General features: G+C 33.9%; 1 protein-coding gene across 1 annotated transcript; it reads left to right on the top strand.

Moving 5' to 3' along the window:
- Window positions 1-2,908: 2,908 nt before the first annotated feature.
- Window positions 2,909-6,453, top strand: LOC105338420 (proton-coupled folate transporter). The gene is made up of 4 exons (XM_011443528.4): window positions 2,909-4,019; window positions 4,197-4,280; window positions 5,453-5,609; window positions 5,827-6,453. The coding sequence occupies exons 1-4, from the start codon at window positions 2,921-2,923 to the stop codon at window positions 5,885-5,887; spliced, it is 1,401 nt and encodes a 466-aa protein (XP_011441830.3). The 5' UTR covers window positions 2,909-2,920; the 3' UTR covers window positions 5,888-6,453.
- The last annotated feature ends 8,103 nt before the right edge of the window (window positions 6,454-14,556 follow it).

Here is a 14,556-nt window from a genome sequence, read left to right as displayed (position 1 = left end):
CATACATAGATGCATATACATGTATTTGCATGTAGTTCCATAACGAAAATCACTCATTCTCGAGTCTCCGAACTGAATAAGCACACGCTGTCAATGAAAAAAAAAACCGCATACGATTTAATTTATTGAGAGAAAATATACTGCCGTTGTTGATTACTGTATGATTTATAAGTTTTTATATAAAATAATACCTTTTTACTTTTAATATACTGCACATTGATATGGATATTTGTATCCACCACAGAGCTTTCTAAGGCAATTGAGTCTTACTGACGTCATAAGTACGGGAGGTAAGCCGCGTATGTCGATGATCCTTTTCCCGATTGAGAAATTTTGATCGACCGTGGCGCTGATATTTTGCATAAAATATCCAAAAAACATTGTCAGTCATATTAAATAGGCACTTATGAACTCATTCCCGTATATAAGCCATTATGGTCAGAATATCGTTTCATATGACATTTAAGGTACAAGGCCAGAACTGCAAATACTTCCGGGTTTGGCTACTTTATATATGTGTGAATAATTCTTCGAAGAAAACACAAAATAAATTTCATTTAGATACTTCAAGATGGATATATAAAACAAAACGGTGTAAAAACAAACAGTAAAGATTATGATTAAATTTATAAGTCAATACATTAACAGGTGCTGTGGTTGGTTGCATTGCCGTTGTGGAGAATATATGTAATATGTGCAGTGGGGTCATAGGTGGCGCCATGTACTGATTATCCAATAAAAGACGAAACTAAACTGACTGAAATCCAGGGACATACTTAATACTTAAAAAATTCTCGATCATAGAGTTTTTTCCAATGCCATATTGCGGTGCATATTATAGCAAACCATACACTCTAGTAGATAAGACAGTAACAAAATGGACTTCCAAAAACGGAATGTTTTTGTAGAAGGGTACAAAAAAATTAATTCGTATTATTCAAGTTTTTTTTACTATGTTTGATGTAGTGTCCATGTTAACAATATAATAAGAAATACTTACTGTATCAACGAAAACCGTATTCGATATACACGAAAAGTAAGGCAGATTAATATGCCAGATATTTCAGATTCGGATAGCTTGTCTTTTTCTCTAACAAATACACCAAATTGGTTGTTGTTTCTTTTATTTCATTTTTTTTCAAACATATTACTAAAAACTATAATTCATGAATTAAGAAATAAACAACCCCAACCGCTCTGTGCCCAACGCAAACGGATTAACTATTACCCAACCTTGGCCCAACGTAAACATGATTTTGGGGTTGAAGGAACCTCGAATTATAACCGCCTGATTTGTACTGTTTGGGGTATTTTCCGTATCGGGCGATTACTAGGGAATTAGCTCAACATTCACTGTATTTTCTTCTGTCCGAAACAACTCCACTTAAACAAATGGTATAAAATAAGATTTTGTCGTCTTTATCTTGTTTCACTTGAATCTAGTTGCAAGTTGTTATTATGAATTATGAATTCATGTCAGCTTTATCAGTTTAATATATATGAGTTAAAACACCGTTTCATGAATCGGTTTTCCATTGACTTAGATATGCGTAGATGTTTATATCAAATCTATATTATAGCATGACCTTACATGTTATGACCTTAATGAACCTAATTATAGAACATTATTACTGTACCAAAATTTCAGGCGGTTGAAGTGTGATACAATATCAGGAACATGCATTGTTAAGTTTGCTGTGTAAATTACGTTATTCTTATCTTAATTGGTTGAACGATGCTTAAGAAATACATTAATTATATTCCTAACATGATCATTAAAGAAAAGACAAAACAAAAAGTGTGTTAGGGTCAGTATTACATCAAATTATTGGGTTCAGATTCAAAATAAGACAATCAGTTACCCATGGCAAATATGTTTACAGTTGACTTGACGACAGTATAATTTCATTTGGACACACTTAAATTAAGAACAGATAACAAAACAATAATTTACTTATTTTTGCATTTGCGTTCAGTAGTGTAGAAAGGCATTCCAGAACAATCTTAACATCAAACACACCTATACTCTGAAGCAATTCTGAAGTCTTCAATCTGACAAGCAGCTTGTCAAGAACAAATCATGATATAGCATGATATACTTACTATCAACTACTGAATTAATACTTATAAACTAAACGTACATCTTACGCAAAATTTGAACGCCAGAACGAATTCCATTCGAACTCTTTAAACTCCAAACTCCATTAAAAATAAAAAAAAATCAACGAATTCAAAAACTCATATTTTACTGCAAATAAAGGACAAAGAAATCTTTTCCACCCGCGATATTAACCTGCAATACAGTGTTATTCTTCATTTTATGACACATTATTAAATACACATTTTTCTTTTACCTATAGTGTCTATATTATTAGTTAATTATTTGCTTTGATAATTAAAAAGATCTCTACTTTAAAATCGTGCTGCTTTTGATTTGCCCTGTTATAAATATTTTGATTCAAATTATATCCTCGCATTTTCAGCATAATTATTCGTACTAAAACTAACACTAGGCATAGTTAGTCTTAGAATATTTAGTTTATAATGCTTTTTATATTAATTATATTTCATTTTAGGATAACTTGTTCCATAAATTAAAGGGATTGATTTGAAAAATCCATATTCATATTATACTTAAAGGGTTCAACACATTAAACAGGCATGCTCAATTTTTGCACACAAATTAATTTAATTTAATTTTTTCTACTCTCTAAACACTGTGTGTCATGGTAAAAATTCTTTCAAAATTATTCGTATCCAAATTAGACAAATTAGTTTGTATAAAATACTCTTGTTCATATCTCGCTTTTTAGTCCCGCTAATTACGATAAGAGGACACATGATTGGGTAAATGTTTTTGTCCAACATATCTCGTGACCAACATATTGTCACCTGTTTTCCAGTTACGTTTTAGTCCACGATGAAAAGACAAGATGAAATTCGCGAGAGCTACATTCGAGTTTTCATTCCTGTTTGTGCTTCTGTTTTCTTTATATTTGAATCAGATGTCCACTGTGTTTACACTGCTTATGAATATGGTCATAAAACATTTCAGAATCAACTGTTTCCAAACATATCTAATGCAAGCAGTAGTGAAGAATCTCTTTGTGAAACCAACACATCCTCACAGGCTTACAAAGACGAACAGGTTGTGCAACAAGTGGTGGCGAGATGGGGAGTTTACATCAACTTGGCACAAGGAGTGCCACTTGTCTTCTCGAGCTTGTTGTTCTCGTCTCTGAGTGATTCTATGGGAAGAAAACCGCTTCTGTTCATCGTAGCCATTGGTTTCTTTACCAAGCAGCTTTTAATGACTCTAGCTATGGTAATGGAATGGAATATCTACTTGTTTCCTTTTTTTACCTTGATTGAAGGAGCAAGCGGAAGTTGGATTACCGAAAATGCGATCGCTTATGCCGTTGTTGCTGATATTACGAATGCAGGAAAACACAGGTCCTTTCTGATGACTCTCTTAAGCCTTGTTTCAGGAACTGGTTTTTCCGTTGGGACATTTGTGTCTGGATATATTGTCACTGAAATTGGCTATGAGTACTCAATGGCTGTGTCGTGTGGCAGTGCTGGACTTGCAATTATGACGATATGTTTTATTCCAGAGACGGTATCCAAAACACAAAGAAGGAAATCGAATTTTAGCTCTATTGGCAATTTAAAAGACATGATTCAATTTTACACAAAAGATGATCCCTCATCTCCGAATTCCACAAGATTCAGATATTTAACTGCAATATTAGCTTTCTATTTCGCAATGGGTGCGAAATTCGGTGCATTTGCTTTTGAAGTGTTCTATTTACTTGGCCCTCCATTTTGTTTTCGTCCAAAGGAAATAAGCATATTTGAGACCGTTAAAACAAGTATTTCTAAACTTGTTGTTATACTAGGAATGAAGCCAATGCAGAGATGTCTGATGGACGAACTCATAGCTCTGATTGGTATTCTTTCATGCACGGCTATGTTCGTACTGTTTGGAGTAGCACAAACGGAAACGTTTCTCTATATAGGTAGATTATAACGTTTAACAATTCTATGGCATTATCTTTTGGATAACTGATATGGCGGTGCTCCGTTTGACACAATACGACTCTAGACACTATTGCAAGACTTAAAGACAAATTGTTAAAAGAACCACTAATGTTTGAAAGATAAATTTGTGATATATATACTATCGTTTGTTTCAGCTGTTGCTGTTGGATGTTTTGTATCGTGTATTCCTGCAATTCTTCGCGCCATTATGTCTAAGATGACACCTCAAGACAAGCAAGGTTCTGTACTCTTTTCAGAAATTATTTGTACAAAATTAAAAAGAAAAACAAAATACCGTTTTTCCGGTAATTTTTGCGGATGTCTAATTTTCGCTATTTTTTTATCTCTTCGATCTCAATCACAAAATATTGAATACGTAGATATTATATCTTGTAATATTTTCTATAAGAAACTTTTAAATTCGCAAAAAGTGACTAACGCAAATTAAAAATTCGACATACAATTGGTACAAAAAATTAAGAATAAAACAATTATATGGTTTGCTTTGCAAATACAAACACTATCTCAACTTGTTTCAAGTATAATTTTATAATTTTTATAAAAGCACACAAAATATTTATGTAGATTAAGCTTTTCTATTTTCAAATAGCAATTTGTTGAATTCTTTATTTTATATTGTATTCGAAATAACATTTAGACCAACACTGTTACACAGCATGCCCCTTGGAAATTATCAGTGTGAAATTTTTTCATGATTTCTGTAATGACAGCGGTTTATCAATCAATTCCGAGCATTTGCATGCAGTGTACCAAGTTTGTAGCACTTACAAAGATCTAAAAATAAAAGACATTATCAAACTGAAGTTGACGCTAAACATGGTGAGATTTTTTATGTCTTTTACATTTGTTATTTTTTGGTATTAATTGTTGTCCTTTTAAATGTGTTCTTTTTGTAAGTACTGCTGTATTCTTACTGTGTACTTTTGGTCTTTTAACAGGGTTCTTTTTATAAAGATGTCTTTTTGGGTAATAATGCTATTGTTTTACAGGTGGGTTTTTTTGTTAGTACTGCATTCCTTTTATAGGGAAGTATCGCTGTCTTCTTACAGGTGTCATTTTTGACAGGATCGCTGTCTTTGTACAGGTGTCCTTTTTAGAAGTATCGCTGTCCTGTTATAGATGTCCTTTTTGGTGGGATCGCTGTGGTGTCCTTTTTGGCCGTATTGCTGTCATTTTACAAGTCACTTGTTTAGAAGTATCGCTGTCTTTTTATAGGTGTCCTTTTTGGTGGTATTGCTGTCTTTTACAGGTGTCCTTTTTTTTAGGTATCGCTGTATTTTTACAGGTGTCAATTTTATAAGTATCGCTGTCCTTTTACATGTGTTCTTTTTGGTAGTATCGGTGTCTTTTTACAGGTGTCCTTTTTGTTAGCACTGCAGTCTTTTTACAGGTGTCCTTTTTGGAAGTATCGCTGTTGCAGAGAACATATGTAACCTGTCAAGTAGTGTTATAGGCGGCGCCATCTACTCAGAAACTGTGGCTCTCTACCGGGGGACAGCCTATTTTGTATTAACTGGATATTTGGTCTTGTCAGCTTTTCTTCTGTTGTAAGTACTAATACTGAAAATCAACATTTACTTGCAACGAATTCTATGAAAAATCACTTCAATGAGGATCGACATTTCTGTTGTTATGTAGTTTTATTGTTCATCCTATTTTTCCATGAATTCCTTTATCCTTTGTATTTGATTTCAACAAGAAATGATTTACATTTACCCTAAACAATTAGCTAAAAAATAATTATATTCTCTTTCTTTCTTTTAGGGCTTTCATAAAGAATGATAAAAAGAACCACAACAGAAAAGATTATATAGCTGTAGAATAAACAAGAGTCGTAAAAGATAAAACAACATGAGGCCCATGGTCTATTGTCGACTGTTTATCTGAGCAACATTAGCAATTAAAATATCAACATTATGGAGTCATACAAAATATCCAGACAATGTAGTAGAATAGATGCAGTATAAAAAAAAATTCTCCAGATATTCTTTTGTAACAGGATGATTTTATAATCATTATGAGATATCAAATATTGAGCATTGTAGTTTATATAAACATATAAAACAACATCAAAAAATTAAACTCCTTGTGGGCCCAAAGAATTGAAATGGGGCCACAGTTGAAACAATTGAGTATCAACAATATGTTTTATTACCTAATCAAAGGGATTTTGTTGTTTTATTACAAATTAAATATTTTCGTCTATTATGTGTGTGTATTCAGATTTAAAAGTGATCTATTGAACTGCCGGTCAATAGACTGTGATCTATTAGACCGCCGGTCAATAGACTGTGATCTATTGGACCGCCGGTCAATAGACTGCGAACTATTGGACCGGCAACGTATTTTAGAAAAAGTGAAATTGCTACAAGATTAAAAGATAACTTTATTTAGTTTTGTTCTTGAAATTTATCTTCATGGTATGAAAACTTTCTGTAATTTATGATTGTAAAGACAAAATACTAAAAACGGAATTAGGTAATAAAACAATTATTTAATGCCTGAACAGTCAATATACCCGAATTTTTTCCCTTGGTGCAGGGACCAGCTCAGTATGATTACCTGCCCTCGGCCGTTGGCCTCGGGAAAATATTCGGGTCTATCGACTGTTCAAGCATTAAAAAATTGTATAATGATGCTTGTATACAAGGAGAACCATCTATTATACCTTTTTTTTTTTAGAATAATTTGATTTTTTCTATGTAATTTTTCTCTCTAAATAGTTTAAAAGATTTCTCTCGATATATTCCTAAATGTATGTAAATAAATCATTTTTTTCTTATCCTGAATTTAGATATCGGATAATTTTACCTCCCCCCCCCCCTCTCAACACACACCTACATGACAAACACAATGCCTGACGTGTTGATTTTACAAACGTGTTATAAAGCTAGTCTTTTGTCACAAATTGTGTGTTCAGATCCCATTTATTAATCAGTAACGAGTCTAAATAAACTTACTGACGATTCGGACTCCAAAAAACTAGATATATTTAGTAAGAGGAAATCCGAACAGACATTGAAACAGATTTAATTTATCACAAACCAGATTGCCTTCAATTTTCAAAACGGATAAGTGCTTTATAAGAGACGTGCAAATACATTTCCATTGATATACCGGTATTCTTTTAATAATTTAAACAATATAAAATTGAATTTAAAAACACAAAGACGTGTTGGTTTTTATTTTTCCACCAAACAAATTCATAGAATGTACATTACTTTTAGTTACCTTTTGACACAGCAAATCGCAAAAGCATTTTATATTCTTGAATACCTTCTTTCTATTAAACAAGAGGCCCATGGGCCACATCGCTCACCTGAGGAACAATAGGTATGATAAAATCAGCTTAATGGAGTCATAATACAAACAATCTGGACAATGTACAATAATACATGTAGATCCTGTATAAATAAAATCCATTTTCCCCTGGATACTCTTATGTTTATAATCATTAGTCCCTTATCTAACAGGATGATTTTATAGTCATATCATATGTTGAGTATTGCAGTTCTCAAAAAGATCCTTAACAATAGTTTATATATGGGATATAAACGTACATCAAACTCTGAACCTTCTCGTGAGGCCAAAGAATTGTCCTGGGGCCAAAGTCTTAACAATAATAAAGAATCATCTGGCTGATTAGTTTCTGAGAAGATTTTTAAAGATTTACTCAATATATTCCTTTGTTAAACTTTGACCCCCCATTGTGGCCCCACCCTACCCCTGGGGATCATGATTTTCACAACTTTGGTCTACACTACCTGAGGATGCTTTCACACAAGTTTCAGCTTTCCTTGCTGATTAGTTTCTGAGAAGAAGATTTTTAAAGATTTACTCTATATATTCCTATGTAAAACATCGACCTCCCGGCCCATTGTGGCCCAAACCTACCCCCAGGGTTATGATTTTCACAAATTTGAATCTACACTACCTGATGATGCTTTCACACAAGTTTCAGCTTTCCTGGCTAATTAGTTTCTGAGAAGATTTTTAAAGATTTACTCTATATAATCATATGTTAAACTTCGACCCCCCCCCCCCCCATTGTGGCCCCATCCTACCTCCAGGGGTTATTATTTTCAAAAATTTGAATCTACACTACCTGAGGATGCTTCCAAACAAGTTTCAGCTTTGCCGGCTGATTAGTTTCTGAGAAGAATATTTTTAAAGATTTACTCTATATATTCCTATGTTAAACTTCGATCCCCCATTGTGGCCCCACCCTATCCCGGGGGTCATGATTTTCACAACTTTGAATCTACACTACCTGAGGATGCATCCACACAAGTTTCAGCTTTCCTGGCTAATTAGTTTCTAAGAAGAAGATTTTTAAAGATTTACTCTATATATTCATTTGTTAAACTTCGACCCCCCCCCCCCCCCCCCCCCCATTGTGGCCCTACTCTTGGGTGAGCGAAAAAGGTTCACTTTACAATACAATAAGTTGTTAAAGTTGGTTTTTTGTGAAGAACATACTTTGAAAATTTTCTTAATAAATATTGACAATTTTTTTACTTTTTTAATTTTCAGTTTTTAAGATCTGTACAAACATAGAATTGTGAGCAAATCTTTGTATCTTGCTTATAATTCGAAGCTTAACACTCAAATATGGTTAGTAAATAGAAATTGTAAACAATTAAACACATAAAACATGCACTACATGTATAACAAATAAAGAACACAATTTATTTTTTCGAAATGAATCATATATATACATGTATATACCTACATATTACGGTCAGCGATATCAAACTCTATTTAAACTGAATAAACTCGAGAAAATGCCGAGCATCTCAACAAAACCTATTGCATTAATCTACCATTCCGCAAAAGATAATGCCGAATTACCGATAGAATGAATTGTATTTCAGTGCCCCTACATAAGATTTTGCTTAATTTGCGCAGGTACAGTTCACTGTTTCATTTACTGAAGTCTCTGTTTGATTTGATACGTAAAAATATAACGAAATACAGACGATAGTTTCCAGGTTACAAAGCATAAATAATGAAAACGAAACGAAAATCAGAACAAGCTAACACCAACGTCGTGTGTGAAAACTGTCAACGCATTGGAATAGTTAGCCTCAATTTACTTCACAAAATCGGCACCAATATATTTTGCATGTTTCAATATTTCCCTTCATACGCGAACTGTTGCACAACAAGCAAATCCATCATAGTCAGATCGACCCTTTTTCGTATAATGTCATGGCTGCTTTAAACAAAGAACCTCGTTATAGAAGTATGGAATACGAGTCTTGGTAAAATGGGTATGCAAACCCGGGCCGTGGCAAAATAAAAGCCCGGGCAGATCGGCAATCGTCAATTCCAGGTACGCATTATTTTGCAGCAATATTTACAGCGAATACAAATATACTAGTCCATCAAATATCCGGAAATTTTAATGAGATTGGCAGATTAATAACTGCCAATCTTTTGTTTTGCCCAGGCCAAGTCTTGCCTACCCATTTAACCGGATGCCGAATCCGAAGCTATTAAACTGATTGAAACACGCCTTTCCTTTATTATTAATTTCGTAAGAACTCAGAATTGAAACAGAATTACCCCTTAATTTTAGCAATTTATATTTTCCTTCCCATAAGGATAATTTATGCTAAACTACGTTGAATTTGCCTCGGTAGTTCTTGAGAAGAAGATTTTTAAAAATGCACCCCCCTTTTTCTACAGTTTCAAGGTTTTCTCTGCTTTGAATACAGATCAGACTTTTATTTCTGCAATTTATATTCGCCCTCCCATAAGGATGTTTTGTGCCAAATTTGGTTGAAATTGGATAAGCGGTTTTAGAGAAGAAGTTCAAAATGTAAAAAGTTTACAGACGGACAGACGGACGGACGGACAGACGGACGACGGACAAAATGTGATCAGAATAGCTCACTTGAGCTTTCAGCTCAGGTGAGCTAAAAACCGAATGTTTTGGACATTCAAATCAACAATTCAATACAAACATTAATATAGAATAAGTGTGGATCAATACAGCGGTTTGGTGGCTTGTTTTTGTTTTTTTTTTTACAATTGAGTGCACTTAGATTTTGGCGTGTAACAAAGATATGGATATGTATATTGAGTCATACCCTGAAACCGGTCGAAAACTATAGATCGCGATTATTCGCGATATCAGCAATTTTATAAGGTCCTTCAACCAACTTCATTATATAAAACTATAACCTTTCAAGAAAAAGTAAGTACATATCCCAAAAGAAAATAGGTTATTTAAACGGTGCATGCCTTCATCCTACGGTTTGTTCCATTGTTTAAAGTTCGGAGTTATCAAAATGTTATGTCATAGGTGAGATTAAATCAAGTAAAGGTCGGTTGTAACCAAATACTGATATTTTTGGAAATATGATAATAACAGAAACGGACAAACAAATAAGTTAAGGTAGTCACCAAAGGTCCGTGACATTATTTTAAGATTCTTTGCATTTTGTTAGAAATTCGTAAATTTAATCAGTCCAATCCTGTAGAGTAAAACAACTGTGTTTTCTTTTTCGTTAATTTTGTTTTTAATGCAGAAAAGGGTCGCTATTGATTCCATTTATTTGTCACTACCCTTCATGATTTATTTTATTTATTGTATTTCTTTAGAAAGTCATACTCTCTGTTCCGAGAAACCAAAAGATTGGGACAAGGACCTAAGTGCTGTGCTGTTTGCCTACCGAGAAGTGCCACAGGAGAGTCTTGGATTCTCACCCTTTGAGTTGGTATATGGTAGATCAGTTCGTGGACCTATTTCCATATTGAAGGAGTTGTGGACAAACGACACATCAGATCCAAACGTCAAGACAACCTACCAATATGTGTTAGATCTCAAGGACAGACTCCAGTCTATGGTTGAACTTGCGAAAGAGAGTCTAGAAAAGTCGTCTACCAGATATAAGAAACACTATGACAAGAAAACTAGAACTAGAAGTCTAAAGGTAGGAGATTAAGCTCTTGTTCTTTTACCGACTGACAATAACAAATTATTGCTTCAGTGGAAAGGACCTTTTGTGGTCACAAAGAAAGTCAACAGAGTTGATTATCAGTTAGATATGCAAGGTAAGACAAAAACCTTTCATATAAAACTTTTGAAAAAGGACATTGAGAGACCAATTTCAGATGTTGCTTCAGTGACGGAAGATGCAGGTGTTCTTGGTTTAGTGAACGCAGCAGTAGTTGATTGCATGGATGATGAGGACCAAGATGGACTAACCATCTAGAACCCTCAATCACAGGTTAGTGTAAGCACAGTAAACATTAACCCATCATTGTCATTAGAGAGCAAGGACAGATTGATGAAGTTGCTTTTTAAGTTTGATGATGTTTTTCAAGACCGTCCTGGTATCATAAGTGTACTTGAACATGATATTAGAACGACAAGTGCCAAACCGATTCATGTCAAAAATCGTCAGATACCATATTCAATGGAGGAAACAGTAAACAAAGAGGTGAGTAACATGTTGAATATGAATATTATTGAATCTTCTGACTCCCCGTATTGTTCACCAGTTGTTATCGTGCCGAAGAAAGATGAAACAAACAGGTTCTGTATAGATTTTCGCCTCTTAAATAATCAGACTATATTTGATTCAGAGCCAATGCCAGATGCTGATGAAATGTTTTCCAAATTTGCAGGACATAAATTCTTTTCAAAAACTGATCTATCAAAAGGGTACTGGCAGGTTAAGTTAACAGATGATTCAAAACCAAAAACAGCCTTTAGAACAGGTAAGGGTTTGTTTCAGTTCAGGGTCATGCCTCTTGCCTTTTGGGTTAGTTACGGCTCCGGCCACATTTTCAAGATTAATGCGCAAAGTCTTGCATGGAATGGAGAATGTAGACAATTTCATAGATGACATTTTGGTGTACACAAAGTCTCTCGATCATCATTTTGGTGTACACAAAGTCTCTCGATCATCATTTTGTTGTACTAGATGAGCTTTTTTAGCGATTGCGGACAGCAGGTCTGACAGCAAAACCAGGTAAATGTTCATTGGCCTATTCAAATATTGACTGTCTCGGACATGTAGTGGGTAATGAGGAGTTGAAGCCAGACTTTGACAAGGTTGAAGCTGTATGTAATGCCCCTATCCCTGTTACGAAAAACCAGTTAAGGTCATTCCTTGGTTTAGTTTGGTTTTACCGGAAATTTGTGCCCAATTTTGCTCAAATCGCGTCACAATTGACTGACTTGACCAAAAAAGGTTTACCCACTAAGTTGAAATGGGAAGATGCTCACAATTTAGCATTTCAGACGTTGAAAGCTTCACTTACTAAGTGTCCCATATTGAAACTTCCCAATATCAAGGAGACTTTCATTCTACAGACAGGCGCTTCAGACAGAGGTCTAGGTGCAGTTCTTTTACAAGAAAGCTTGGTCAGAAACTCCCAATTGCTTATGCTAGAAGTATGCAACTGTTGAGAAAGAGTGCTTGGCAGTTGTATGGGCATTCATAAGTTCATTTTAGAGACAGATCATAGCCCACTTGTGTACTTGAATAAGGCTAAGGTCACTAACCCTACACTTATGCGCTGGGCGCTTAGTTTGCAACCTTACAGGTTTACTATACATTCAGTCAAAGGTAAAGACAATGTGGGTGCAGACTACCTAAGTCGTTTGATGTAAATATGTTTACTTTCAGTATTTAAAATTTTAATGGGTTTTCCAGTACTTCGTACTTATCTGAAAAGGGAGGTAAATGTCACATTAAAATTCATCATTGTATATATTTAGTTTCGTATTTTAATTTAACCACATATCCCGTGGTGAGCCCCTTAGTGTTTTAGTTTTATGTATTGGTCAATACCCTTATTGAACCTCAGTTCACTAGGCCTTTGAAAAAGTGTTTTAAAATCAACGAATTCAAACAATCGTATTTTACTGCAAATTAAGGACAAAGAAATATCGACCACCCGCGATATCATCCTGCAACAGTGCATTTGATTCTTCATTTTATCACACATTGCAATTTAATACACTGTGAAGGACGGGGATTATCGCTACACAGATAAGTCTAACATTATGCGCGCTTTTTGTAGATACTTGATTAATCAAATTACGCAAATCATACCATAAATATGCGTTGTTAGTTATTTTGTTTAATAACATCCGCGTATATAAAAAATGTCGGTTAATGTATATAGGTCAGTCCTCCGATTATATAGATAAAATTTTCGTAAACATGTCCAAAAATTTAATGATAGATGTTCACACAAGGCTAAAACATTTTAGTTGTAATTTTGAAATTTAAAATGTATACTGATATTTTAATTTCTACTATGAGAGAGAGAGGGGGGGACAGAAAGAGAAGGGGGTTAATTCTGATTCAAACAATTTTGTTATGTAGTTCTTTGCTATATATAAATAAACAATTTTTGACTTTTAAAAAAAAAACAATCCAAAAAGTTAGCTACAGGTGTCCATTCTTAAAAATAATGGATTGAAAACTGTCCTAAACTTAGTTTTTAAGTTTCATTTTAATTCAAATCAGCAGGATGTTGAGTACTCCACGCGTTATGCCTGTCACTCGGTGCACAAACACCTGAATTTTTATCAATCAGTCGCTCAATAAGCCAAATATAGAAAAATTCAACCTCTCCTATATATAAATACACCTTGTGTAATTCTACCTCCTCTATACTAGTTTATAGATACTCTAGGTGTATTCATTTATAAATACAAAATATATGTATATTGATATAAATACACCTTGTGTATTTATATAATATATACAGTAGAGGAGGTAGAATTTTTTTAATATTTGGCTTTTTGAGCGACTGACTGATCAAAATTCAGGTGCCTGTGTTCAGTGACAGCATCCAAGTCATCCGCCGCGTACAGTTTACCTCCAACGAATGAAAAAAAGTTAACATTCTTTCTTTTTTAAATCTAAAATAATGTGTTTAATTGGTGACTTCTCACATAAGCAATCTTGTGAATCTAAACAGCTTACTGGTCTTGGCTGTTTACAACTGGTGTACAAATAAAGGGAGGGAGAAAACAAAAGAAACTCACTGCAGACAACCTGCTCTAGAAAGACCATATGTAAATGAGTTGGAAAGTCTGACATTGCAATTAGGGTGAATAATATCTGTTTACATATATTACTTTTTATTTAGAGTAATGTTTTTAATTATTTATTTTAAAAAAAATTATATTATGTTTTAAATTATTATTCTTTAAAATTTATTTCTTTATATTATCTACTATTTCGTTGTTTTCAACGCTGCAAGTTTTCTTAGTGCGTGCTTTTGCGTAATCTTGTAAAATGATGAACGAGTGTACTGACTCCTTGTTTGATTTTTTTAAATCTTTAAGATGAAATTGAACGACAAAAAAAATACATTAATAAAATGTTTTGAAGTTCTCAGACACCTTTTTTTTTTTTTATTATTTTACACACAATAATTCCGTCATTTCATGGGTGAATGTCACAATAGTGGGGTTTTTTTGACGTTATGATAACTACAAAAAAACATTGCAGGGGTTTC

Source organism: Magallana gigas, chromosome 6 (genome assembly GCF_963853765.1).
Source record: "Magallana gigas chromosome 6, xbMagGiga1.1, whole genome shotgun sequence".
Taxonomy (NCBI): Eukaryota; Metazoa; Mollusca; class Bivalvia; order Ostreida; family Ostreidae; genus Magallana; species Magallana gigas.
The sequence above is the reverse complement of the archived record's forward strand: the minus strand, read 5'-3'. Positions and strand labels throughout refer to the sequence as shown.

What these genes read in the sequence shown, in the direction of transcription:
- LOC105338420 (XM_011443528.4), top strand. Translation starts at nt 2,921, where the DNA reads ATGAAAAGACAAGATGAAATTCGCGAGAGCTACATTCGAGTTTTCATT. An exon ending in GGAAACGTTTCTCTATATAG is followed by an intron (nt 4,020 to 4,196) that starts GTAGATTATAAC and finishes CGTTTGTTTCAG; the next exon opens with CTGTTGCTGTTGGATGTTTT. An exon ending in TTGTCAGCTTTTCTTCTGTT is followed by an intron (nt 5,610 to 5,826) that starts GTAAGTACTAAT and finishes TCTTTCTTTTAG; the next exon opens with GGCTTTCATAAAGAATGATA.